Source organism: Saccopteryx leptura, chromosome 5 (genome assembly GCF_036850995.1).
Source record: "Saccopteryx leptura isolate mSacLep1 chromosome 5, mSacLep1_pri_phased_curated, whole genome shotgun sequence".
NCBI classification, from domain to species: Eukaryota; Metazoa; Chordata; class Mammalia; order Chiroptera; family Emballonuridae; genus Saccopteryx; species Saccopteryx leptura.
Window position 1 is genome coordinate 161,540,558 of NC_089507.1, and position 26,655 is coordinate 161,567,212.

Consider the following 26,655-nt stretch of genomic DNA (forward strand, 5'->3'; position numbering starts at 1 on the left):
AGTTGTCCATAAAAGTGTGGGTTTATTTCTGGGTTCTCTGTTCTGTTCCATTGATCTATATACCTGTTCTTATGCCAGTACCAGGCTGTTTTGAGTACAATGGCCTTGTAGTATAACTTAATATCGGGAAGTGTGATACCTCCACTTTATTTTTCCTTTTCAAGAGTGCTGAGGCTATTCATGTTCTTTGTTGGTTCATATAAATTTTTGTACTATGTGTTCTATATCTTTGAAGTATGTCGTTGGTATTTTAATTGGTATTGTATTGAATTTATAAATTGCTTTGGGTAATATAGACATTTTAATGATGTTTATTCTTCCTAACCATGAGCACGGTATATGCTTCTACTTGTTTGTATCTTCCTTGATTTCTTTTATCAATGTTTTATAATTTTCCAAGTACAAGTCTTTAGTCTCCTTGGTTAAATGTACTCCTAGGTACTTTATTTTTTCGGTTGGAATAGTGAAGGGGATTGTTTCCTTAATTTCTCTTTCTGACAGTTCATTGTTGGTGTATAAAAATGCCTCTGATTTCTGAGTATGAGTTTTATATTCTGCCACTTTGCTGAATTTATTTATCAGGTTCAGTAGTTTTTTGACTGAGACTTTAGGGTTTTCTATATGCAATATCATATCATCTGCAAATAATGATAGTTTTGTTCTTCTTTTCCAATTTGGATGCCTTTTACTTCTTCTTCTTGTCTAATTGCTATGGCTAGGACTTCCAGGACTATGTTTCATAAGAGTGGTGAAAGGGGGCACTCTTGCCTTGTTCCTGATCTTAAGGGGATTATTTTTAATTTTTGCCCATTGAGTATGATGTTGGCTGTGGGTTTGTCATAGATGGCCTTTATCATGTTGAGGTATGTTCCCTGTATTCTCACTTTGCTGAGAGTTTTGATCATGAATGGGTGCTGGATTTTATCAAATGCTTTTTCTGCATCTATTGAAATTATCATGTGGGTTTTCTCCTTCCTTTTGTTTATGTGATGAATCATATTGATTGATTTGTGAATATTGTACCAGCCTTGCCTTCCCAAAATAAATCCCACTTGATTATGGTGTATGATTTTTTTCATATATTGCTGGATCTGGTTTTCTAATACTTTGTTGAGGATTTTAGCATCTATATTCATCAGGGATATTGGCCTCTAATTTTCTTTCTTTGTGTTGTCTTTGCCTGGTTTTGGAATCAGAATTATGCTCGCCTCATAAAAGGAGTTTGGAAGTCTTCTTGCTCTTGAATTTTTTGAAATAGCTTGAGAAGGATAGGAATTAGTTCTTCTTTGAATATTTGGTAGAATTCACTTGTGACGCCATCAGTCCTAGGACTTTTCTTTGTTGGGATTTTTTTGATAACTGTTTTGATCTCATTTGTTGTAATTGGTCTGTTTAGGTTTTCTGATTCTTCCAGATTGATTTTTTGAAGATTGTATGTTTCATGGAATTTGTCCATTTCATCTATTCAGTAGGTTGTCTAGGTTTTTAGCATACAGTTCTTCATAGTGTTTTCTTAAATATTTTGTATTTCTGTTGTGTCAGTTGTAATTTCTTCACTTTCGTTTCTAATTTTATTTATTTTAGTCCTCTTTCTTATTTTTTGGTGAGTCTAGTTAAAGGTTCATCAATCTTGTTTACCTTCTCAAAGAACCAGCTCCTGGTTTCATTCATCCTCTGTATTGTTTCTTTAGCTTCTATGTCATTTATTTCTGCTCTGATCTTTATTATTTTCTTCCTTCTACTACATCTGGATTTTACTTGCTGTTTTTTTTCTAGTTCTTTTAGAGGCTGGGTTAAGTTGTTTATTTGAGCTTTTTCTAGCTTCTTAAAGTATGCCTGTAGTGCTATGAAGTTTCCTCTCAGTACTGCTTTTGCTGCATCCCATAAATTTTGAGTTTTTTTATGCTCATTATCATTCGTTTCTAGGAGTTTCTTTATTTCTTCTTTGATCTCATTGTTAATCCATTCGTTATTTAAATGACCTGCTGTTTAGTTTCCATGTGTTGGAGAATTTTTGAGTTTTTCTGTTGTAGTTGATTTCTACTTTCATGCCATTTTGATCAGAAAGAATGCTTGATACGATTTCAATCTTCTTAAGTTTATTGAGACCGCTTTTGTGCCCTAACGTGTGGTCTATCCTAGAGAATATACCATGAGCAGTTGAAAAGAATGTATATTCTGCTGCTTTAGGCTGAAAGGTTCTGAAGATATCTATTAAATCAAGTTGATCTAGTGTGTCCTTTAAGTCTGCTGTTTCTTTGTTAATTTTCTTTCTTGAGGATCTATCCAGTGATGTTAGTGGGGTATTGAAATCCCCTACTATAATAGTATTGCTGTTGATCTCGCCCTTTATATCTATCAGAGTCTTTTTTATATATTTAGGTGCTCCTATAATAGGTGCATAGATATTTATAACGGTTATATCTTCCTGTTGGATTGCTCCCTTTATCATTATGTAGTGGCTTTCTTTATCTCTTAATATAGCCTTTGTTTTAAACTCCATTTTGTCTGATCTAAGTATTGCTACCCCAGCACTTTTTTCATTTTCATTTGCATGAAATAATTTTTTTCATCCTTTTACCTTCCGTCTATATGCATCTTTTGTTTTAAGGTGTATCTCTTTTAGACAGCATATGTATGGGTCTTTTTTTCTTATCCACGCAGCTACCCTATGTCTTTTGATCAGATCATTTAATCCATTTACATTTAAGGTTATTATTTAGAAGTATTTGTTTATTGCCATTTTATTCTTTAAAGCTTTATTCCTCTTTTGCTATATTCTTTTCCCACTTTGATCTGTTTATAAGTGGCCCCTTAACATTTCCTGCTGCATTGGTTTGGTTATAATGATTTCCTTTAGTTTTTTTTTTTTTTTCTGGGAAGCTTTTTATTTTTCCTTCAATTTTAAATGATAGCCTTGCTGGATAAAGTAGTCTTGGTTGTAGGCTCTTGTTCTGCATTACTTTGAATATTTCTTGCTATTCTTTCTGGCCTCAAATGTTTCTGTTGAGAATTCTGAATTCATCCTTATGGGGGCTTTTTTGTAGGTGATATCCTTTTTTTCTCTAGCAGCTTTTAATACTTTCTCTTTATCACTTAGCTTTAGTATTTTAATTATGATGTGTCTTGGTGTATATTTTTTGGGTTTTTTTTTGTTTTTGTTTTTTTACAGAGACAGAGAGAGTCAGAGAGAGGGATAGATAGGGACAGACAGAGAAGTGCGGAGAGAGATGAGAAGCATCAATCATCAGTTTTTTGTTGCGACACCTTAGTTGTTCATTGATTGCTTTCTCATATGTGCCTTTTGCGCGGGCCTTCAGCAGACCGAGTAACCCCTTGCTTGAGTCAGCGACCTTGGGTCCAAGCTGGTGAGCTTTTGGTCAAACCAGATGAGCCCTCACTCAAGCTGACGACCTCGGGGTCTCGAACGTGGGTCTTCCCCATCCCAGTCCGATGCTCTATCCACTGCGCCACTGCTTGGTCAGGCCTTGGGTTTTGCTTTAATGGATTTCTCTGTGCTTCTTGAACTTGTGAGACGTTTTCCTGCCTTAATTTAGGGAAGTTTTCAGCTATGATATGTTTGAACAGTCTCTATCTCATGTTCTTTCTGTTCTTCAGTAACCCCTATGGTGCGGATGTTATTTCTCTTCATGTTGTCACAGTGCTCTCTTACATTTTCCTCAGACTTTTTGAGTCTCTTTTTTTTCCTGCTCTGCTTCTGTGCCTTCATTTATCTTGTCCTCTAACTCCTGATTCGATTTTCAGCTTCATCCATCCTGCTTTTAATTCCTTCCATTGTGTTCTTTATTTCTGATATTGTATTTGTCATTTCTGATTCTTTTTTATTATTCCAATATCCTTTTTTTGTATTTGCTATCTATTTAGGTGTTCGTAATGACTATCTATTGTTGTTCTAAGATCTTTGAGCATCCTAACAATCGTTATTTTAAACTCTGCATCTGGTAATTTAGTTATATCTGACTCATTCAGGTCCTTTTCTGGGGATTTCTCTTGATTCATTTGTGTTGCATTTCTCTGACTTCCCATTTTGTTTATTTAAAAGAAGGTTTTGGCCACTGGAGTCCCTTGGCTGTGGCTTCTGTGTTCCCTAGGTGTGGTCTGTCTGCTGGCCCGCCACCCCTTCTACTCTGCTGCCTGTTGTGTTCGGGTGTGGGGGTTGCCAGTGCCAGCCCATTGGGGCTGTTGCTCTGGTTTCTGCTTTTCCTTCATGGGAGTGGCTGTGATCACATGCTCGGGTATACAAGTCTTGGTGACCTCGGCCTTTGCCCCACCCCCTTGGGTGGGGTGATGCCCTGCACCTGGCTGCAAGCCTTGGCCCTGAGGGCAGGGGTAAGCACCTTTGCTCAGCTGCGGGTCTCTGCCTGATTCCCGGCTTTCGCACAGCCCTTGCAGGAGGAGCCCGCTTGCAGGATGGCTGCAAGCCTTGGCTCCACCGGCCAGGTGGGGCTGCTTGCTCATGCTCAGTTGTAGGGCTCCGCCTGTTCTGGGGTTTCACTTCACCCTCGCAGGAGGAGCTGGCTGGTAAGTCAGGCCTCAAGCTTTGGTTCCCGTGGTCCGGGCGAGGCTGAGCTTCTGTGCCCTTGCTCAAGGTCGGGTCTCTACCTTTTCCGGGGCTCCTGCCCTTCCCCCACAGGCTGGATTGCAGGCGGTCTACAGTTGGGCTTGACCACTTTTGCACGTCCCCTTCACCCCAGCCCGGCAAGACTGACCTCACACATGGGCCTCAGCTGTGGCCAGCCGGCTTCCACCCTTGCCGACAGAACTGCGCTTCCGCATCCCACCATTGCTCGCCCTTGGGCGAGCCCTCAGCCGTGTGGGTGGGGGTGCTGCAGTTCAGACCCTAACACTCAATACTGTAGTCCCAAAAGCTCCCTCCTTCTAAACGACTCTGCTCTAAGTACCGTGGGAGAGCTTGTTTGGCTGGTGTCCTGCTTCCCTCTGCTGGTATTGCTGTTTCCAGGGGAAGTATTCACTTCATATTTGGGGAGTGACTCAGCCCAGGGGTTAGTGTAGCTGTCCCTAAAAGTGTTTCTCCCTGTGCCTCCTAGATTATACTCTCTTCCCACTGCTCCAGTCCTCTCCTCTCTCCCCATCCCCCGGAGCCCTGGGTGAGTGGTTGTGAGAGAGGTTTTCTGTGTGGTCCTTTTAAGAAGAATCCTGGGTCTGAGAAATCAGTGTCTCACAAACAGTATCCTGACTTGTTTCTAGCTAAATACTGTTCATATGCCTCTTCTAGGCTGTGCGGCTACAGGCTGGGGCTTTGTTCCTGGGGCTCAGGACCCTCCCCTCTCTGCTAAACTCACTTCCCGCCATGCAAGTCTCTCTGGGCTACTGTTTGCTCCGGGGAGCTGGACAGCCCTTTCCGCATTTCCGCTTTTCCTACCAGTCTCAGTGTGGCTTCTTCAGTGTTCCTTGGTTGAAGAGTCCTCTTAGTTTAGTCCAGAGTTGGTTTTTCCAGATGATGGTTCTTAAAATTAAGTTGTAATTCACTTTGGTTCTGGGAGGTGGAAGTTGATACGTCTGCCTACTCCATCACCATCTTGTCCGATCCCGACCCACTCATTTTTTAGAAGTGTGTTGTTTAATTTCCACATTTTTTGTGGGTTTGTTTACTTTTTTTTTTTTTTGCAGTTGAATTCTATTTTCAAAGCTTTATGGTTAGAGAATATGTTTCATTTAATTTCAGTCTTTCTGAATTTGTTGATGTTAGTTTTGTGGCCCAACATATGGTCAATTTTTGGGAATGTTCCATGTACAAAGGAGAAAAATGTATATTCTGGTGTTTGGGGATGAAATGCCCTGTAGATGTCTATCATATCCATTTGTTCTAGTGTTTGGTTTAAGGCCAGTATTTATTTATTGGTTTTCTGTTTAGAAGAATAATCTAGAGCCGTCAGCAGTGTATTGAGGTCACTGACTATGATTGTATTTTTTTCGTGGGTTTTTTTTTTTTTTTTGATCAGTTAGTAGGTGTCATATACTTTGGTGCTCCTTGGTTTGGTGCTTATATATTAAGAAGTGTTATGTTTTCTTGATTCAATGTCCCCTTTATCATTATAAAATGATTATCATTGTCTCTGATTATCTTTAATGTCTTGTAGATAACATTGTTAGATATGAGTATGGCAACACCTGTTTTTCTTTGGATGTTATTTGCTTGGAGAATCGTTTTCCAACCTTTCACTTTTAATTTGTTTTTATCCTAGTAGCTTAGATGTGTTTCTTGTAGGCAGCATACAATTGGGTTTTCTTTTTTAATCCATTCTGCTACTCTGTGTCTTTTTACTGGTGAGTTCAATCCATTTACATTTAATGTAATTATTTATACTCGAGAATGGTTTCCTATTGCCATTTTATATATTGCTTTCTGATAGCTGTATTTTGTTTGGTTCTTTTTTCTGTCATTTTTTTTTGTTTGGTTGTATCCATACTTCTTTCCTTGTTTCTTTTTTTTTTTTTTTTTTTTTTAGCCATGTGTTTCTGTAGTGGTTTTTTTGGGGTGGTTACCATTAGGTAATAAAAAGGATATATATCATATTCATTGTAGTACATTATCTCATGAGTGCTTCTCCACATCTTCTTTTACTACTGTTAATCTTTGTCCTCTCCCCCTTTTTGTTTTTGTTGTTATAGATTAATCTTGTTTTTTTTTTTTTTTTTTTTTTTCTTTCATTTTTCTGAAGCTGGAAACAGGGAGAGACAGTCAGACAGACTCCCGCATACGCCCGACCGGGATCCACCCGGCACGCCCACCAGGGGCGATGCTCTGCCCACCAGGGGGCGATGCTCTGCCCATCCTGGGCGTCGCCATGTTGCGACCAGAGCCACTCTAGCGCCTGAGGCAGAAGCCACAGAGCCATCCCCAGCGCCCGGGCCATCTTTGCTCCAATGGAGCCTCGGCTGCGGGAGGGGAAGAGAGAGACAGAGAGGAAAGTGCGGCGGAGGGGTGGAGATGCAAATGGGCGCTTCTCCTGTGTGCCCTGGCCGGGAATCGAACCCGGGTCCTCCGCACGCTAGGCCGACGCTCTACCGCTGAGCCAACCGGCCAGGGTTTAATCTTGTTTTTATTATGATCTTGTTGGAGCTTTTACTTGTAATTTTGTTTTGTTTTGTTCTTTGTATCTTGTCCGATAACTTCCTTTGGTATTTCCTGAATTGGGAGTTTTCTGGTGATAAATTTTCTCATATTTTCTATATCTGTGAATGTTTTTATTTCCCCTTCCTATTTGAAGTATAGCTTTGATGAATATAGTATTCTTGGCTAAAAGTTTCTCTCTTTCAGTACTTTAAATATTGGGGTCCACTCTCTTCTGGCTTGTAGAGTTTCTGCTGAGAAATCTGATGATAGCCTAATGGGCCTTTCTTTATTTGTTGTATTCTTCTTTTCTTGGCTGCCTTGAGACTTTTTTCTTTGTCATTGGTTTGTGCTAATTTCATTATGATGTGTCTCAGAGGAAGTCTGTTTGGGTTAAGGTATCTCGGTGTTCTGTTTGCTTCTTGGATTTGAGGCTCTAATTCTTTCTATGGGCTTGGGAAGTTTTTGTCTATTATTTGTTCGAATATGTTCCCCATTCCATTTTCTCTCTTTTTCCTTTTTGATATACCCATTATTCTTATATTGCTCTTTCTGATGGAGTCAGACAATTCCTGTAGGACTTTCTCATTTTTTTAAATTTGTGAGTCTTTCTCCTCTTCTCTCTGTAATATCTCTAGTTGCCTGTCTTCTATGTTACTAATTCTCTCCTCTATCTGGCCTGTTCTACTTGCTAAACTTGTTACCTCATTTTTCACTTCATTTATTGAGTTTTTCATCTCTGTTTGATTTCTTTTTATAGTTTCAGTTTCCTTGGTGATGTATTCTTTATTTCATTGAATTGTTTTTTTAGCTCCTTAAATTGCCTTTTTGTACTTTCTTGTGTTTCCCTGAGTATTTTTAGGACTTCAGTTTTTAATTCTCTGTTCTAAGGTTTCCAAGTAATTGAAAATTTTTTTTTAGAGATTTTTCATCATCTGAGTTACATATCTGTCTTTTGTATATATAATATTTGATTTCTTTTTTCTTAATGGCATTTGAGAGTGGTATTGTTAATAACACTAATAAGAGATAATTAAAAAAATTGAAATGATACAGTGAAAAAGTGAAAGTTCTATTATGATAAGTGCAACAAAAACTATAGAGATTGGGGAGTGAGAACTGAGGGAAAATGTCAAAGAGACAAAAATGAAGTAAAGAACACGAAAAATGCCACAAAGAAAAATATGAATCCAAAATAAAATAATTTCATAAATGACATTCAAATGAGAGAAAAAGAAATAGAAATAAAGTGAAAAGAAGAAAAGAAAAAAGTTAAGGTTTTTTTTAAAAAATTTATTTATTTATTTTTTTTTTCCTTTTTCTGAAGCTGGAAACGGGGAGAGACAGTCAGACAGACTCCCGCATGCGCCCGACCGGGATCCACCCGGCACGCCCACCAGGGGCGACGCTCTGCCCACCAGGGGGCGATGCTCTGCCCATCCTGGGCGTCGCCATATTGCGACCAGAGCCACTCTAGCGCCTGAGGCAGAGGCCACAGAGCCATCCCCAGCACCCGGGCCATCTTTGCTCCAATGGAGCCTTGGCTGCGGGAGGGGAAGAGAGAGACAGAGAGGAAAGCGCGGCAGAGGGGTGGAGAAGCAAATGGGCGCTTCTCCTGTGTGCCCTGGCCGGGAATCGAACCCGGGTCCTCCGCACGCTAGGTCGACGCTCTACCGCTGAGCCAACCGGCCAGGGCCAAAGTTAAGGTTTTTGAAATGTAACCCTCATAAAAAAATACAAGAATGGAAAATGTAACAACTATGGATAATGAAGTTTAAAAGGAAAAGGAAAGAATAAAACAGAAGGAAGTTAAAATGACCAATGTGGAAAAAAAGAAAAAGAAGTTATAAGAAAAGATAATTTTTCTTGGTTTGGAGAGGTAGTGTTTTGTTTTTTTTTTTTTTAACAGGTGGCACTGTACTACAGGTTTTGCCTCTGTGGGGCTCTTGAGTGGAGATTTGCAGTTGTGTCGCTATGGCAATGACATAGGCTGGGCCTCATTCCCGTTGATAGGCAGCATTTGTTAGGCTTGGAGGCTCCGACAATTCAAGACTCATTTAGTTTTCCAGGTGCCTCTCCCCACGTCTGTTCCTTCTGAGCTAGCAGCCTGGGTACTGAGCTGTGAGGTTTGCCCCAGCCACTGATTGCAGTGCAAGAGGCTCTAAGAGCAGCCAGGTCCTTCCTACAGCACCATTCAAAGCACAATTCTGTGTAAGGCTGTGCCAACCAGAGCTACCAGCAAAAGCAGGCTGGGCTGGGAGCCGATTGCTTTTTAGGTGCCTTTCTAAGTGCCAGTAGACAAGTCTAGCACGTCTCAATCTGCCATGGCTAGAAGCCGATTGCAGATCAGGTGTCTTTCTAAGGGCCCCACCATGTCTAGTACTTCTCAGCATTCCATAGGTCTAATCTCCACAGGCTTTTTTCCCTTGTGCCCTGTTTGGTAGCCCGCAGCAAGCCACATGCACGCCCAGCTCCCATGACTTCCTCAGTGTACAGGGAGGTCTGCTCCTGCCCACTTAGGTGCACAATGCCTGTGATCTCAGTCAGAGCTAGGAATGCAGCAAAGCTCATTAAGACCTGTATCGGCTCACAGAGGCGCCCTGCCTGGACAGGTCCAGGTCTAGGGATCCCGTCCCTTGCACACTTCCCATGCTGTTGGTCGGGGAGCAGGGACCACACAGAAATGCTGGCTACAGCTCAGGCAGAAGTTCACTGCTGACAATCTTGGGCCTAGCCCTTCTGCCTGCAAATGCTTGTGCCCATGCCAGAAGCGCCAGGTGGAGCCACTTGCACACCACCTGTGATCACGAACCTGGGAGTGCACAAAGCCGCACTGGCACCGGCCCCCATGGGCAACCCACACTGGCAACCTCTGTCAAAGCCTGCTACCTATGCTAGCCCCTTCTCCGCAATCTCAGGCTGAGCTGGCGCGCTCTCTCCTCTGATCATCCATCCTATCCCAGCTTCTTCCCTCTACCCCAGATCCTCCATTTCTCTTGGTTCCAAGTGAAAGCTACCCTTCCTCAGATCAGTGAGGAAAGCAGAATACTCTGTTCTCCATCTCATTACCTTTAGAGTGGATTATATATTCAGCCACCTTTCCCTCAATCATACCTTTGTCTGGTGTGTGTATATTTCACATGCTCCTGATATTTTTTCACTGTCTTTAGTTGTCCAATTTGTTGAAATTTTAGGGGGATATATTGGGAGCAACCCTCATGGCGCGCCATTTCTCTGACGTCACTCAAATATGAATATTCTTATGCTTACAACTTTGTCTACTTTTTTTTATTATCTCTTTAGAATACAAAACCAGCTAAAATCAGATTTTTTTAAAAGAATATATTCTGACTTGAAAGGATCAGACATGTCAGATCTTGACATATTGCTCTCTAAAAAAAGATGGCTTTTCCCCGCTAGATCCAACAAAGGACATAGTCTCAGTCTATTCAAACCTGGTAAATAAAAAAGTATCTGATTATTTTAATTTGCATTTTTGAGAATATTTCAGCACATTTTAATATTGACCATTCATAGGATATTTTTTGGTGTGAATTACCATATGTCTCCTAGTCTCATTTTATTATTGATTTATAAGGATATTTTACCTATTAAAGGTAACAAAAATTTTGTCATATATATGTTGCAAATAGTTTTACCCAGTTTCCTATTTATGTTTTCATGTTATTCATGACACATTTTGTATTGCAGAAGTTTTTTGTTTTGTTTTGTTTTTTTCTGTGACAGGAGGTAGAGAAAAAGACAGAGAGAGGGACAGATAGAGACAGACAGACAGGAAGGGAGGATGAGAAACATTAATTCCTCGCTGTGGCTCCTTAGTCTGCTTATTTGTTCATTGACTGCCCTCACATGTACCTTGACTGGGGGGGTGACAGAAGAGCAAGTGACCCCTTTGGCCCCAACCAGTGACCTTGGGATTCAAGGAAATGACCTTTGGGCTCAAGCCAGTGACCATGAGATCATGTCTGTGATCTCACACTCAAGCCAGAGACTCTGTGCTCAAGCTGGTGAGCCCACTCTCAAGCTGGATGAGCCCATGCTCAAGCTGGCGACCTCAGGTTTCGAACCTGGGTCCTCTGCATCCCAGTTCAATGCTCTATATCCACTGTGCCACCACCTTGTCAGGCTTAAGTTTTTATATGGTAAAATCTGTCAGTCTTTTAGGATTTATTAGTTTTTTCAAATTTAGAAATAGTTTACCTATCTCAAGACCATAAAAATACTTTCTTTTATCTTTATTTCTTCCATTTATTATATTTATAGCTTTTACAAATATTTTGTAAAATATTTTGGAATATGGGAAGGTAGTTCTTTAAATTTATTTTTTCAAATTGTTAACCTATTTTTCCAATATTACTTATTAAATAACTCATCTTAGTGCCACTGTTTAAAATACCATTATTAAAAATAAATAAAAATAAAAAATAGAATACTATTATTGTTGCCTGACTGGTGTTGGTGCAGTGGATAGGATATTGACCCTGAATGCTGATGTCCCGGTTTTGAAACCCTGAGGTTGCCAACTTGAGTGTGAGATCATAAACTTGATCCCAAGGTCTCTGGCTTGAGCCCAAAGGTTGCTGCCTTGAAACCTAAGGTCACTGGCTTGAGCCCAAGATTGCTGGCTTGAGTGAGGATTCACTGGCTTGGGTTGAGCCCCCCCAGTCAAGGCACATATGAGAAGCAATCAATGAGCAAATAAAGTGAAGCAACTGAGCGTTGATGCTTCTCATTTCTCTTTCTCTTCCTTCCTTTCTCTCTCTCTCTTTCAAAAGAAAATAAATTAAAAAAATAAAATGCCATTATTGTTACATATTAAATTCCTCAATATATTCCTACTCTGTTTCCCACTTTTTTTTCATTGATATTTTTGACTATTTCTACTTCTGTGCCATCATTAAATTATTTTACCAGTCTTACTTTTAGTACATTTCTATATCTGGTCAGGAAGATATTTCCTACACAAAGTAGCTGGCTACTGCATTCATCCTGAGCTTCTTTGGTACCAATAGCAAGCTCAGTGAAGTATGAGACAACCGACTAGGAACATATTTACCCTCTTCCATCTTTTGTTAATGGGATTTGCTTTGAGTTGTTTGGTTTTCAGGGATTCTGATGGAAGAGATCTATATTGTTACTTGTGAAGGAGCCCCTCCTTTTCCTATGTTAAGTGACAAGCTGTTTACTAATGTTTGATTTCCCTTTCATCTTCTTATCTGTAGGGGGTATACTTCCTTTTTTACTACTGTTATTTCAGGTTTTAAAAATAATAATTTTGGGAATCCTTTTGTTAACTAGGAAGGGAAGAAAGTTAAAACATGGCCTCAATTTGCCATTTTGAAACAGAAATTCTGACTTTTCTTGAATTATATGCTAGTATGATGGATTTTTAAAAAGACCTAAAATGAATTTTTTAAAAAAAGTTTTCTTTGTAGTAGAGTTTAAGTCTATGTGTAATTTTTTCTATATATATTTTCATCATTCATCTGAAAAAAATATTTCAGGTGTTATTTTATTTAATGTAGTATATATGTTTCTTCCTAATAAATTAAAAACTATAATGCACAAAGGTGACATTTAGGAAATTTTAATTTATAAATGCTCTTTAATGTCACTTTTTACTATCTTTACTTGGATCATTGTCAAGGCAGAGATATAAAACTTACAAATGACTTACGATTATATTTCATTCTAGGCACACTTTCTCCTGAGATTCAACTTAGGTTCAAGCTCAGAGAGGATTCACAGGAGCAAATAAGTAAGAAGAAGACAATGTCTGTTCTTAGTGAGGATGCATTCTTACAGGTGTGTAAGCATATTTATTAAATACATACTTATTAAAAATTAGAAATGCTACTTCAAAGTGGTAAACTACTAATGATTAATTTTTTGTCTATTATTTTGCTGCTTCTTATTTAGTGTTTCTCCTTTCTTAGCTAGTTGTTTCTTTGCTGTGATTTGTTGAAAGACAGTTGTTTTAAGAGGAGGTGTTAAAATATTTCCTTTTCCCGCTTTATTTTTCCCTCTTGTAGAGATGTGAGAGGAACAGAATTTTTTTTTTTTTAAATTAAGAGGTGGGAAGGCAGAGACAAACTCTTGCATGTACTCTTACCAGGATCCACTCCACAAGCCCCCTACTGGGTGATGTTCTGTCCATCTGGGGTGGCTGCCCTGTTGCTTGGCAGCTGAGCTATTTTTAGCACATTAGGCTGGGCCACTGAGCCGTCTTCAACACCTAGAGCCAACTTGCTCAAACTGTTTGAGCCATGGCTGTGGGATGGGAAGAGAGAGAGAGAGAGAGAGAGAGAGAGAGAAGACTAAGAGAGAGAAGAGAGAGGGGTGGAGAAGCAGACGGCCACTTCTCCTGTGTGCCTTGACTGGGAATCGAACCCAGGATTTCTGCATGCCAGGCTGACGCTCTACTGCTGACCCAATTGGCCAGGGCCAGGACCAGAATGTTAAAATAGGTTAAATTAGGATATAATAATTACAGTTTTCATCTTCATTATATGTTAGAGCTCATCTTATATTTGTGAAGAAGATACTAGTCTGTGTGATATAATTTGGGGAATAGGCCACTAAAGGGCTTTTCTACTGTCATATGTATTTGTGAATGCATTTTTGTGCACACACTAATATACACTTTTTTTAATATAAATTTTATTAATTTTAATGGGGTGACATCAATAAATCAGGATACATATGTTCAAAGAAAACATATCCAGGTTATCTTGTCATTCAATTATGTTGCATACCCATCACTCCGAGTCAGATTGTCCTCCATCACCTTCTATCTAGTTTTCTTTGGGCCCCTCCCCCTCCCCCTTCCCCTCTCCCTTCCTCTCCTCCCCACCCCCCTCCCCGGTAACCACCACATTCTTGTCCAGGTAGGTCTCTTAGTCTTGTTTTTATGTCCCACCTATGTATAGAATCATGCAGTTCTTAGTTTTTTCTGATTTACTTATTTCACTCTGTATAATGTTATCAAGATTCAACCATTTTGTTGTAAATGATCCGATGTCATCATTTCTTATGGCTGAGTAGGATTCCATAGTGTATATGTGCCACATCTTCTTTATCCAGTCATCTATTGAAGGGCTTTTTGGTTGTTTCTATGTCCTGGCCACTGTGAACAATGCTGCAATGAACATGGGGCTGCATGTATCTTTACGTATCAATGTCTCTGAGTTTTGGGGATATATACCCAGCTTTACTGGTATTTGGTCATACCAAATCCCTGGTATGACCCAGGGATTGCTGGGTCATAAGGAAGTTCTATTTTCAGTTTTTTTGAGGAACCACCATACTTTCTTTCATAATGGTTGTACTACTTTACATTCCCACCAACAGTGATTGAGGGTTCCTTTTTCTCCACAGCCTCTCCAACATTTGCTATTACCTGTCTTGTTGATAACAGCTAATCTAACAGGTGTGAGGTGGTATCTCATTGTAGTTTTGATTTGCATTTCTCTAATAACTAATGAAGATGAGCATCTTTTCATATATCTGTTGGCCATTTATATATCTTCCTGAGAGAAGTGTCCGTTCATACCCTCTTCCCATTTTTTTATTGGATTGTTTGTTTGTTGTTGAGTTTTATGAGTTCTTTGTATATTTTGGATATTAGGCCCTTATCTGCGCTTTTGTTTGAAAATATCACTTCCTATTTAGTTGGCTGTCTGTTTATTTTGTTGTCAGTTTCTTTTGCTGAGCAAAAACTTCTTAGTCTGATGTAGTCCCATTCATTTATCCTTGCCTTCACTTCTCTAGCCTTTGGAGTCAAATTCATAAAATGCTCTTTAAAACCAAGGTCTGTGACTTTAGTACCTATGTTTTCTTCTATGTACTTTATTGTTTCAGGTCTTCTTTTTAGGTCTTTGATCCATTTTGAATTAATTTTAGTACAAGGGGACAAACTGTAGTCGAGTTTTATTCTTTTGCATGTGGCTTTCCAGTTTTCCCGGCACCATTTGTTGAAGAGGCTTTCTTTTCTCCATTGTGTGTTGTTGACCCCTTTATCGAAAATTATTTGACCATATATATTATATGTGGTTTTATTTGTGGACTTTCTATTCTGTTCCATTGGTCTGAGTGTCTATTTTTCTGCCAATACCATGCTGTTTTGATTGTCGTGGCTCTATAATATAGTTTGAAGTTAGTATTTTAATGCCCCCAGCTTCATTCTTTTTTCTTAGGATTGCTTTGGCTATTTGGGGTTTTTTATACTTCCATATAAATCTGATGATTTTTTATTCCATTTCTTTACAAAATGTCATTGGAATTTTGATGGGAATTGCATTAAATTTGTATATTGCTTTGGGTAATATGGCCATGGTGATTATATTTATTCTCTCTATCCAGGAACAAGGAATATTTTTTCATCTCATTGTATCGTTTTCAATTTCCCTTAACAATGCTTTATAGTTTTCATTATATAGGTCCTTTATATTCTTTGTTATGTTTATTCCTAGGCATTTTATTTATTTTTTGTTGCAATTGTAAAGGGGATTATTTTTTAGTTTGTTTTTTTAATGTTTCATTGTTGGCATATAGAAAGGCTATGGACTTTTGTATGTTAATTTTGTATCCTGCGACCTTACTGTATTGGTTTATTGTTTCTAGTAATCTTTTTGTGGAGTCTTTGGGTTTTCAATGTATCGGATCATATCATCTGCAAAAAGTAATACCTTTACTTCTTCTTTTCCAATATGGATGCCTTTTATTTCTTTATCTTGTCTGATTGCTCTGGCTAGAACTTTTTTTTTTTTAATAATTTTATTTTTTTAATGGGGCGACATCAATAAATCAGGATACATATATTCAAAGATAACATGTCCAGGTTATCTTGTCGTTCAATTATGTTGCATACCCATCACTCAAAGTCAGATTGTCCTCTGTCACCTTCTATCTAGTTTTCTTTGTGCCCCTCCCCCTCCCCCTTTCCCTCTCCCTCTCCCCTCTCCCCCCATAACCACCACACTCTTATCAATGTCTCTTAGTCTCACTTTTATGTCCCACCTACGTATGGAATAATGCAGTTCCTGGTTTTTTCTGATTTACTTATTTCACTTTGTATAATGTTCTCAAGATTCCACCATTTTGCTGTAAATGATCCGATGTCATCATTTCTTATGGCTGAGTAGTATTCCATAGTGTATATGTGCTGCATCTTCTTTATCTAGTCATCTATTGATGGGCTTTTTGGTTGTTTCCATGTCCTGGCCACTGTGAACAATGCTGCAATGAACATGGGGCTGCATGTGTCTTTACATATCAATGTTTCTGAGTTTCTGGGGTATATACCCAGTAGAGGGATTGCTGGGTCATAAGGTAGTTCTATTTACTGGCTAGAACTTCTAGCACCACATTAAGTAAGAGAGGAGAGAGTGGACAACCCTGTCTTGTTCCTGATTTAAGGGGGAAAGTCCTCAGTTTTATGCCATTTAATATGATGTTAGCTGATGGTTTATCATATAGGCCATTATCATGTTGAGATATTTTCTTTCCATACCCATTTTGTTGAGTGTCTTAAACATAAAGTTGTGTTGTATTTTATCGAATGCCTTTTCTGCATCTATTGATAAGAGCGTGTGATTTTTGTTCTTTGTTTTGTTGATTTGGTGTATTATGTTAAGCGTTTTACGTATGTTAAACCATCATTGGGATTCTGGCATGAATCCGACTTGATCATGATGTATTATTTTTTTAATATGTTGTTGTATTCGATTTGCTAGTATTTTGTTTAGTATTTTAGCATCTGTATTCATTAGAGATATTGGTCTGTAGTTTCCTTTTTTGGTGCCGTCCTTGCCAGGTTTCAGTATAAGGGTTATGTTGGCCTCATAAAATGTGTTTGGAAGTATTGCTTCTTCAATTTTTTGGAAGATTTTGAGTAGAATAGGAACCAAGTCTTCTTTGAGTGTTTGATAGAATTCACTAGTATAGCCATCTGGGCCTGAACTTTTATTTTTGGGGAGGTTTTTAATAGTTTTTTCTATTTCCTCCCTGCTAATTGGTCTGTTTCGGCTTTCTGCTTCTTCATGACTCAGTCTAGGAAGGTTGTATTGTTGTAGGAATTTATCCATTTCTTCTAGATTGTTGAATTTGTTGGCATATAGTTTTTTTGTAGTATTCTACAATAATTCTTTGTATATCTATGATGTCTGTGGTGATTTCTCCTTTTTCATTTTGGATTTTGTTTATATGAATCCTTTCTCTTTTTGCCTTGATGACTCTTGCCAAGGGTTTGTCAATTCTGTTGATCTTTTCAAAGAACCAGCTCCTTGTTTTATTAATTTGTTCTATAATATTTCTGTTCTTTATTTCATTTATTTCTGCTCTGATTTTTACTATTTCCTTTCTTTGGCTGGTTTTGGGTTGTCTTTGTAATTCTTTTTCTAGTTCATTAAGGTGTGAAGTTAAGTGGTTTACTTGGCCTCTCTCTTGCTTGTTCATATAGGCCTGAAGTGATATGAACTTCCCTCTTATTACTGCTTTTGCTGCATCCCAGAGATTCTGATATGTCATATTGTCATTTTCATTTGTCTGTATATATCGTTTGATCTCTGTACTTATTTCTTCTTTGACTCTTTCATTTTTTAAAAGTATGTTGTTTAGTATCCACATTTTTGTTGGTTTTTTCCCCCTGTTTTTTGCAGTTAAATTCTAGTTTCAAGGTTTTATGATCAGAAAATATGCTTGGTTCAATTTCAGTTATTTTGAATTTTCTGATGTTATTTTTGTGGTCCAACACATGGTCAATTCTTGAGAATGTTCCATGTACACTAGAGAAAAATGTATATTCTGTCGCTTTGGAATTTTTTTTTGGAGTTTTCTGAAGCTGGAAATGGGGAGAGACAGTCAGACAGACTCCCGCATGCGCCCGACTGGGATCCACCCGGCACGCCTACCAGGGGGCGATGCTCTGCCCCTCTGGGGCATCACTCTGTTGCAACCAGAGCCACTCCAGCACCTGGGGCAGAGGCCAAGGAGCCATCCCCAGCGCCCAGGCCATCTTTGCTCCAATGGAGCCTCGCTGCGGGAGGGGAAATGAGAGAGAGGAAGGAGAGGGGGAGGGGTGGAGAAGCAGATGGGCGCTTCTCCTATGTGCCCTGGCCGGGAAGTGAACCCGGGACTTCTGCACGCCAGGCCGACGCTCTACCACTGAGCCAACCGTCCAGGGCCTGTCGCTTTGGAATTTAATGTCCTGTAGATGTTTATCATATCCAGTTGCTGTAGTGTTTCGTTTAAGGCTAATATATCTTTATTGATTTTTTTTTGGATGAGCAATCTAGAGCCGTCAACAGTGTATTGAGGTCTCCAAGTATGATTGTATTTTTGTCAGTTTTTGTTTTTAGGTCAATAAGTAGCTGTCTTATATGTTTTGGTGCTCCTTGGTTTGGTGCATATATATTCAGAATTGTTATGTCTTCTTGATTCAGTGTCCCCTTAATCATTATGAAATGACCATTTTTGTCTCTGATTACTTTTACTGTCTTGTAGTCAGCATTATTAGATATGAGTATTGCTACACCTGTTCTTTTTGGATGTTATTTGCTTGGAGTATTGTTTTCCAGCCTTTCAATTTGAATTTGTTTTTATCCTTGTTGCTTAGATGTGTTTCTTGTAGGCAGCTTACAGTTGGGTTTTCTCTTTTAATCCATTCTGCTACTCTGTGTCTTTTTGTGAGTTTAATCCATTTACATTTAGTGTAATTATTGACACTTGTGGGTTCCCTATTGCCATTTTATAAATTTCTTTCTGTTAGTTTTGTATCTTCTTTGATTCTTCTCTTTTATTTTTCTATTATTTGTTTTTTTTTGTTTGTTTGTTTTTCTGCATTTTTCTGAAGCCGGAAACGGGGAGAGACAGTCAGACAGACTCCCGCATGCGCCCGACCGGGATCCACCCGGCATGTCCACCAGGGGGCGACGCTCTGCCCCTCCAGGGCGTTGCTCTGTTGCGACCAGAGCCACTCTAGCGCCTGGGGCAGAGGTTGAGGAGCCATCCCCAGCGCCCGGGCCATCTTTGCTCCAGTGGAGCCTCGGCTGTGGGAGGGGAAGAGAGAGACAGAGAGGAAGGAGAGGGGGAGGGGTGGAGAAGCAGATGGGCGCTTCTCCTGTGTGCCCTGGCCGGGAATCGAACCTGGGACTTCTGCACGCCAGGCCGACGCTCTACCACTGAGCCAACCGGCCAGGACCTATTATTTGTTTTTGTTTGGTTGTATTCCATACTTCTTTCCTCTGTTGCTAGCTTTTTAAGTCATGTGCTTCTGTGGTGGTTTTTTCAAAGGTCGTTACCATTAAGTAATGAAAAGGGTACCTACCATGTTCATTGTAGTATACTATCTTATAAGTGCTTCTCTTCTCACCCTTTTTTTTTTCTTAGTATCACAGTTTAAATTTGCTTTTATTGTGTTCTTGGTAGATCTTTTACTTGTGGTTTTGTTTTGTTTTGTTCTTTGTATCTGGTTGGAAAACCCCCTTTAGTATTTCCTGGAGTGGGGGCTTTCTGATGGTAAGTTCCCTCATCTTTTCTGTATCTGTGAATGTTTTTATTTCTCCTTCCTATTTGAAGGATAGCTTTGATGGGTATAGTATTCTTGGCTGAAAGTTCCTCTCTTTCTGTGTTTTAAATATTGGGGTCCACTCTCTTTTCTAGCTTGTAGCGTTTCTGCTGAGAAATCCGATGATAATCTAATAGGCCTTCTTTTATATGTGTTATTCTTCTTTTCCCTGGCTGTCTTGAGAATTTTTTTCTTTGTCATTGGTTTGTGCTAATTTCATTATGGTGTGCCTTGTAGGTTTTTTGGGGTTAAGAAAACTCAGTGTTTTGTTTGCTTCTTGAATTTGAGGCTTTAGTTCTTTCCACAGGCTTGGGAAGTTCTCATCTATTATTTTTTGAATATGTTCTTCATTCCATTTTCTCTCTCTTCTCCCTCTGATATACCTATTATTCTTATGTTAGTCTTTTGATGGAGTCACACAATTCCTGTAGGGCTTTCTCATTTTTTAAAATTCTTAAGTCTCTCTCTTCTTCTCTCTGTTGTGCCTCAAGTTGCTTGTCTTCTATGTCACTAGCCCTACCTTCTATTTGGCCTGTTCTATTAGCTAAGCTTGTTACCTCGTTTTTCAGTTCATGAATTGAGTTTTTCATCTTTGTTTGATTTGTTTTTATAGTTTCAATTTCCTTGGTAATATATTCTTTGTGTTCATTGAGTTGTTTTCTGAGATCCTTAAGTTGCCTTTCTGTGTTTTCTTGTATATCTCTGAGTATTTTTAGGATTTCTATTTGAAATTCTCTGTCATTTAGCTCCAGGGCTTCCAATATATTAAATTTTTCCTCCATAGATTTTTCCTCATCTCTCTGTGCTACATCTCTGTCTTTTGTATCCATGCTATTCAATTTCCTTTATTTTAATGGCATCTGAGGGTGGTTTTGTTGATAGCACTAATGAGAATTAATAAAGAATAAAAAGTAAAAAAAAAAAAAAAAGAAAATTTATTATTTTTTTCTCCTCCTTGAGAAAACATCATGATATACTGTGAATTATATTATGCTAAATGGAAGAACAACTACCTATAACAGAGGGTCTGAGTTGGGGAGAAGTGATAAAGGGGCAAAAAAGGAGGTAGGGTCCCACAAATTGCAAAAAGGAAAAAATGTGGGTCAAGAATAAAATGATTTGCTTGTAAGTGATGGTTGACTGAGAGATATAATGAAAGGGATAAGAGGGAAACAGGAAATAGAAGAAAATACTATTGTATTAAGTGAGCAAAAACTAGATAGAGTGGAGAGCTGGGGTTGGGGGGAATGCTAATGAGTTAAAAAGTGAAGTAAAAAGCACCCAAAATGCCACAAAAAAGAAATTTGAGTCCCAAATAAAATAATTTGTTTGTGATTGAGGATTGAATGAGAGGAAAAGTAAAGGAGAAAAGAAGAAACTAATAGAGAGGAAGAAATAAGAAAAAAAGAGAGTTAAGGGTTTTGGAGTGAAACCCTCATAGAGAGAAAGGAAGAAGAAAAGAAAGAAAATGGGAAGTGTAACACTTATGGGTAGTGTAGTTCAAGAAGAGGAAAGAATAAGACGACCAGAGAATAAAAGGACCAAGGTGGAAGAAAAAAATAATAAAGACAAGAAGATGAAAGAAACAAAAAAAAGTGGAAAAAGTTATAAAGTCTGTGGATTTTTCTTGATTTTGAGAGTTTATCTTCTTCCTTTTTCTTTCCTCTTCCTCTTCCTGGTCGGTGACTCTGTATCCCAGTCTCTGCCCCTGTGGCATGCTTAGGTAGAGATTTGTAGTTGATAAGTCTCAATGGTGATGTTATATATTAGGCTTCAGTCTTGTTGGTAGTTGAGGTTTGTTAACATTTTCAGGGTCCGACAATGAGAGAGTTCGTTTTCCCGGAGCCTCTCTCCTCGTCTCTCCTTCCTGAATTAGCAGCCTGATGATCCAGCTATGAGGTTGCCACTGCCTCTGCCTGGAGAGTAAGAGGCTCAAAGAGCTGGCAAATCCCTACTCTATCCCCACTCAGCGCAGGGCTCTGGGTAAGGCTTTGTCAGTTAGAGCCGCCAGCATAATCAGGCAGGGCTGGGAGCCAATTGCTCTCAAGTTGCCTTTCTATAAGCCTCCAGGCGTGTCCAGTATGCCTCAGCACTCTGTGGGACCACTCTCCCCAGGCTTTTTGCACTTTGTAACCTGTTTTAGCCAGGAAGAAGATGCCCTAGTTGCAGCCTGCAGAATAGGAGATCTTAAACGCTGCCAAGTCCCTCTTTTTATTTTTTTATTTATTTTTATTTATTTATTTTTTATTTATTCATTTTAGAGAGGAGAGAGAGAGAGAGAGAGAGAGAGAGAAAGGAGAGAGAGACAGAGGGGAGGAGCTGTAAGCATCAACTCCCACATGTGCCTTGACCAGGCAAGCCCAGGGTTTCGAACCGGTGACCTCAGCATTTCCAGGTCGACGCTTTATCCACTGCGCCATAACAGGTCAGGCTTAAATTAATTTTAGAGAGAAGGCCAAGTCCCTCTTTTTTTTTTTTTTTTTTTTTTTGAAGCTGGAAATGGGGAGAGACAGTCAGACAGACTCCCGCATGCGCCCGACTGGGATCCACCCGGCACGCCCACCAGGGGGCGACGCTCTGCCCACCAGGGGGTGATGCTCTGCCCATCCTGGGCGTCGCCATGTTGCGACCCTCCTGGGTGTCGCCATGTTGCGACCAGAGCCACTCTAGCGCCTGGGGCAGAGGCCACAGAGCCATCCCCAGCGCCCGGGCCATCTTTGCTCCAATGGAGCCTTGGCTGCGGGAGGGGAAGAGAGAGACAGAGAGGAAGGCGCGGCGGAGGGGTGGAGAAGCAAATGGGCGCTTCTCCTATGTGCCCTGGCCGGGAATCGAACCCGGGTCCTCCGCACGCTAGGCCGACGCTCTACCACTGAGCCAACCGGCCAGGGCCAAGTCCCTCTTTTTAATGTATAGCCCTGAGTATGAAAGCTCTGCCAATCAGAGCCACTAGGTTAATCAGGTAGGCCCTACATGCATAGCAAGAGGTACTAAAAAATATCATGCTTCTTGTCTTATATCACTGAGTTGAGAGAGATCTTTTCAGTTAGAGCCATGTAGGTCAGTTGGGAAGTGAGCAGACTGTGGGTTAAGCTAATTTCAGCGATTGGATCTGCAGTACTCCCCATGTGCCGCTGTTCAGGGTGTAGGGACCACACCGAGACTCTGGTCACAGCCCACGCAAAGGCCTCTGACCCTGCCCCTCTGTCCAGGAACATGTGCGCTCACTACTGGGGCACTAGAAGGAACCTCTCGCACACTCTCCGTGCTTGCAGACCTGTATATCGGGGCTAATAGCGGCTGCTGCTCGCCTGTCTTTGCTGGGGTCCGGCTGAGTCACTGCAAGCACACTCTTTCCTCGGCTTGGACGTCTGTGCCTCAGCCTGGCTCCCTCCACACCCTCAGCCCTTACTCTATCTCAGTTCCAAGTGAAAGCAGCCTTTGCTCGGGTTAGTGAGGAAGGTGGAGTGTTCCTTTCTCCGTCTTATTTCCTACAGGGTTGATTATATTTAGTCAGTTTTTCACTCGATCATACTTTTGTGTTCAGTTTGTGGGACTTTAAGACACTCCAAGGATAGATTTTTCTGTCACTGGTTGAAGAACTTGTTGAAATTTTGGGGAGTGTTATCAGTAGTTCTCCTCACGGCGCCATTTCTCTGAAGTCACTGACAACTTTTTTGTTTCTTTGTAATGTAATAACCTTGGCAAAAGGTAAGAGGTGATTTAATTATCACCTTGGCATAAATAAGTTAGCTAACCAGAGACACCTACAAAGTCTAAATGAATGAAAGGAAAGATACATTTTTATAGCAGAAATTGAGAGCAGTTTTAAAGAGTTGACTATGAGGATCTATTTAATATCGTACCTAGGAAAGTGTATTACTTGAATTGTCTCTGATTAATAGAAAATTTGAACATAAAATATTTTTCCTTCAAGCTGAAATGTCTATATTTAGTTTCTAATAATTTGCTTAAAAATCAATTTTGCAATTTCTGAGTTAAGGAAAAATAAATTTTCCCCATTAATTTCAGTAACTGTGAAATGGGAAATAATATCTTTTTCAGTTTATTTCAGAAGAATTTCTGATGTGAATATTGCACCAGGCTCTAGATTATATGTCAGAACAGTGATTTGAGAGCTGATTCATTTGGGTAGCTTTTTAAAAATATAGACTCTGAGACCAGTACTTGGGTGGAACTTACTTAGGAATCTCCACTTTTAGAAGTCTCCCATGTAATTTCTGATGATCAAGCAGCTTGGAACAGCTGTCTACAGGACAAGAGTTAAGGAATGTATCTTTTAAAGGTTGGACATCAGATAGTAAATCAGCCATCTGTTGGTTATGGGTTTGTTGTAAAATTAGGATAAGAAAGATAAATGGAGTACGTATTTGATATTTTTCCCTTTCTTTTCATCTTCATGTGAATTCATTTGTAGTAAAATAGATACCTCTTTTAGCTTACCCCTGCCCCTCTTTTTTTTCTTGTCTATAGTAAAAGTTAGAGCACATAACCAAAGTGTTTAAATATCTGTAGCAAATTTTAATATTTCACTTAATATTATTTTTATTTATTTATTTATTTTTAATTTTTAAATTTTTTTTCTGTATTTTTCTGAAGCCGGAAATGGGGAGAGACAGTCAGACAGACTCCCGCATGCGCCCGACCGGGATCCACCCGGCACGCCCACCAGGGGGCGACGCTCTGCCCACCAGGGGGTGATGCTCTGACCCTCTGGGGCGTCACTCTGTTGCGACCAGAGCCACTCTAGCGCCTAGGGCAGAGGCCGAGGAGCCATCTCCAGCACCCGGGCCATCTTTGCTCCAGTGGAGCCTCGGCTGTGGGAGGGGAAGAGAGAGACAGAGAGGAAGGAGGGGGAGGGGTGGAGAAGCAGATGGGTGCTTCTCCTATGTGCCCTGGCTGGGAATCGAACCCAGGACTTCTGCACACCAGGCCGACACTCTACCACTGAGCCAACCAGCCAGGGCCACTTAATATTATTTTTAAATTGACACATATTGCTCTCATAATTTTTACTTTTATTCTATGCAAATAAACCTTTAATAATTTAACAATATGAGAGAAATTTATTTTATCAAATAAAGAACTGGAGAGACTAGAAATGATGCTTTTTTAGAATTATTTTAAAGTAATAAACTATATTGCTTCATACCTTAAATTTGATTTCTTTTTTTCTTCCTAAGGCAGGCCATTAAACATTTTTGTAATACTGGCTTGGTGGTAACAAACTCCTTTAGCTGCTTCTTGTCAGGGAAGCTCTTAATTTCTTCTCCAATTTTTTTTTCTGTATTTTTCTGAAGTTGGGAATGGGGAGGCAGTCAGACAGACTCCCGCATGTGCCCAACCGGGATCCACCTGGCATGCCCACCAGGGGGCGATGCTCCACCTATCTGGGCCGTTGCTCTGTTGCAACCAGAGCCATTCTAGTGCCTGAGGCAGAAGTCACAGAGCCATCCTCAGCGCCCGGGCCAACTTTGCTCCAATGGAGCCTTGGCTGTGGGAGGGGAAGAGAGAGATAGAGAGGAAGGAGAGGGGGAGGGGTGAAGAAGCAGATGGATGCTTCTCCTGTGTGCCCTGGCCAGGAATCAAATCCGGGACTCCTGCACGCCAGGCCGACGCTCTACCACTGAGCCAACTGGCCAGGGCCCCCTTGCTGCTTTTAAGATTCTCTCTTTATCTTTAAACTTTGCCATTTTAATTATGATGTGTCTTGTGGTTCTCTTTGCATCTTGTTTGAACTCTTTGCACTTCATGGACTTAACTGTCTTTTCCCTTCACCAGGTTAGGGAAGTTTTCAGTCATTATTTCTTCAAATAGGTTCTCAATCCCTTGCTCTCCCTCTTTTCCTTCTGGTACCCTTATGATGTGGATATTGTGCTTCATGTTGTCCTAAAGGTCCCTTAAACTGTTCTCATCTTTTAAAATTCTTCTCTTTTTTTCTGTTCTGATGGGTGTTATTTTTTTCTACCTTGCCTTCCAAATTACTAATTTGATCCTCTGCCTCATCCAACTTACTGTTTATGCCTTCCAGTGAATTCTTCAGGTCAAATATTGTACTCTTCATTTTTGACAGGTCTTTTTTTTTTAAAAAAAATTTTTTTATTTATTTATTTTAGAGGGGGGAGAGAGAGAGAGAGACAGAGAGAGAGACAGAGAGAGAGAGAGAGAGAGAGAGAGAAGGGGGGGAAGAGCAGGAAGCTTCAACTCCCATATGTGCTTTGACCAGGCAAGGCCAGGGTTTTGAACTGGCAACCTCAGCATTCCAGGTTGATGCTTTATCCACTGCGCCACCATAGGTCAGGCTTGACAGGCCTTTTTTATGGTTTCTATGTCCTTCATGCTGTTGAGCATCTTTATTACCATTACTTTTTTTTTTAAATAGACAAGGGAAGTTTTTTTAAAAAATTTTTATTTTATTTATTCATTTTAGGAGAGAGAGGGGGAGAGAGAGAGACAGAGAGAGAGGAGAAAGACAGGGGGAAGGAGCTGGAAGCATCAACTCCCATATGTGCCTTGACCAGGCAAGCCCAGGGTTTCGAACCGGCGACCTCAGCATTTCCAGGTCGATGCTTTATCCACTGCGCCACCACAGGTCAGGCTATTACCATTATTTTTAACTCTGTCTTTGATGAATTTATTGGTTGATTCCTGTATGTGCCCTGAGCAGGCATTGAACCCACACCTTGGCATATTGGGAGTACATTCTAACCAACTGAGCTACCTGTCCAGGGTCATAATTGAGTCTTGCTTGCTCTGGGCCCATTTGTGCCTGGGATTGACCTTCAGTCTAGCTAATTGTGATGCTCAATCCACAGTAGGTGTGCAAGCTACCATGTAGGTGCTGACCATATGAAGCAGAATATGCCTCAGCGCAGTTTGGCGCCTGTCAATGTCTCCTGTTGTATATGCCACTTGTAAAGCCTATTGAATCCTGCTAAGATGTTGTCTGAGTCTG

General features: G+C 40.1%; 1 protein-coding gene across 1 annotated transcript in view; it reads left to right on the top strand.

Moving 5' to 3' along the window:
* The window catches only part of ANKRD31 (ankyrin repeat domain 31), a 265,656-nt gene that overhangs the window by 16,827 nt on the left and 222,174 nt on the right, over positions 1–26,655 (top strand). Inside the window, 1 exon segment of the mRNA XM_066386576.1 lies at positions 12,813–12,895. Coding sequence (XP_066242673.1) covers positions 12,813–12,895 — 83 coding nt within the window.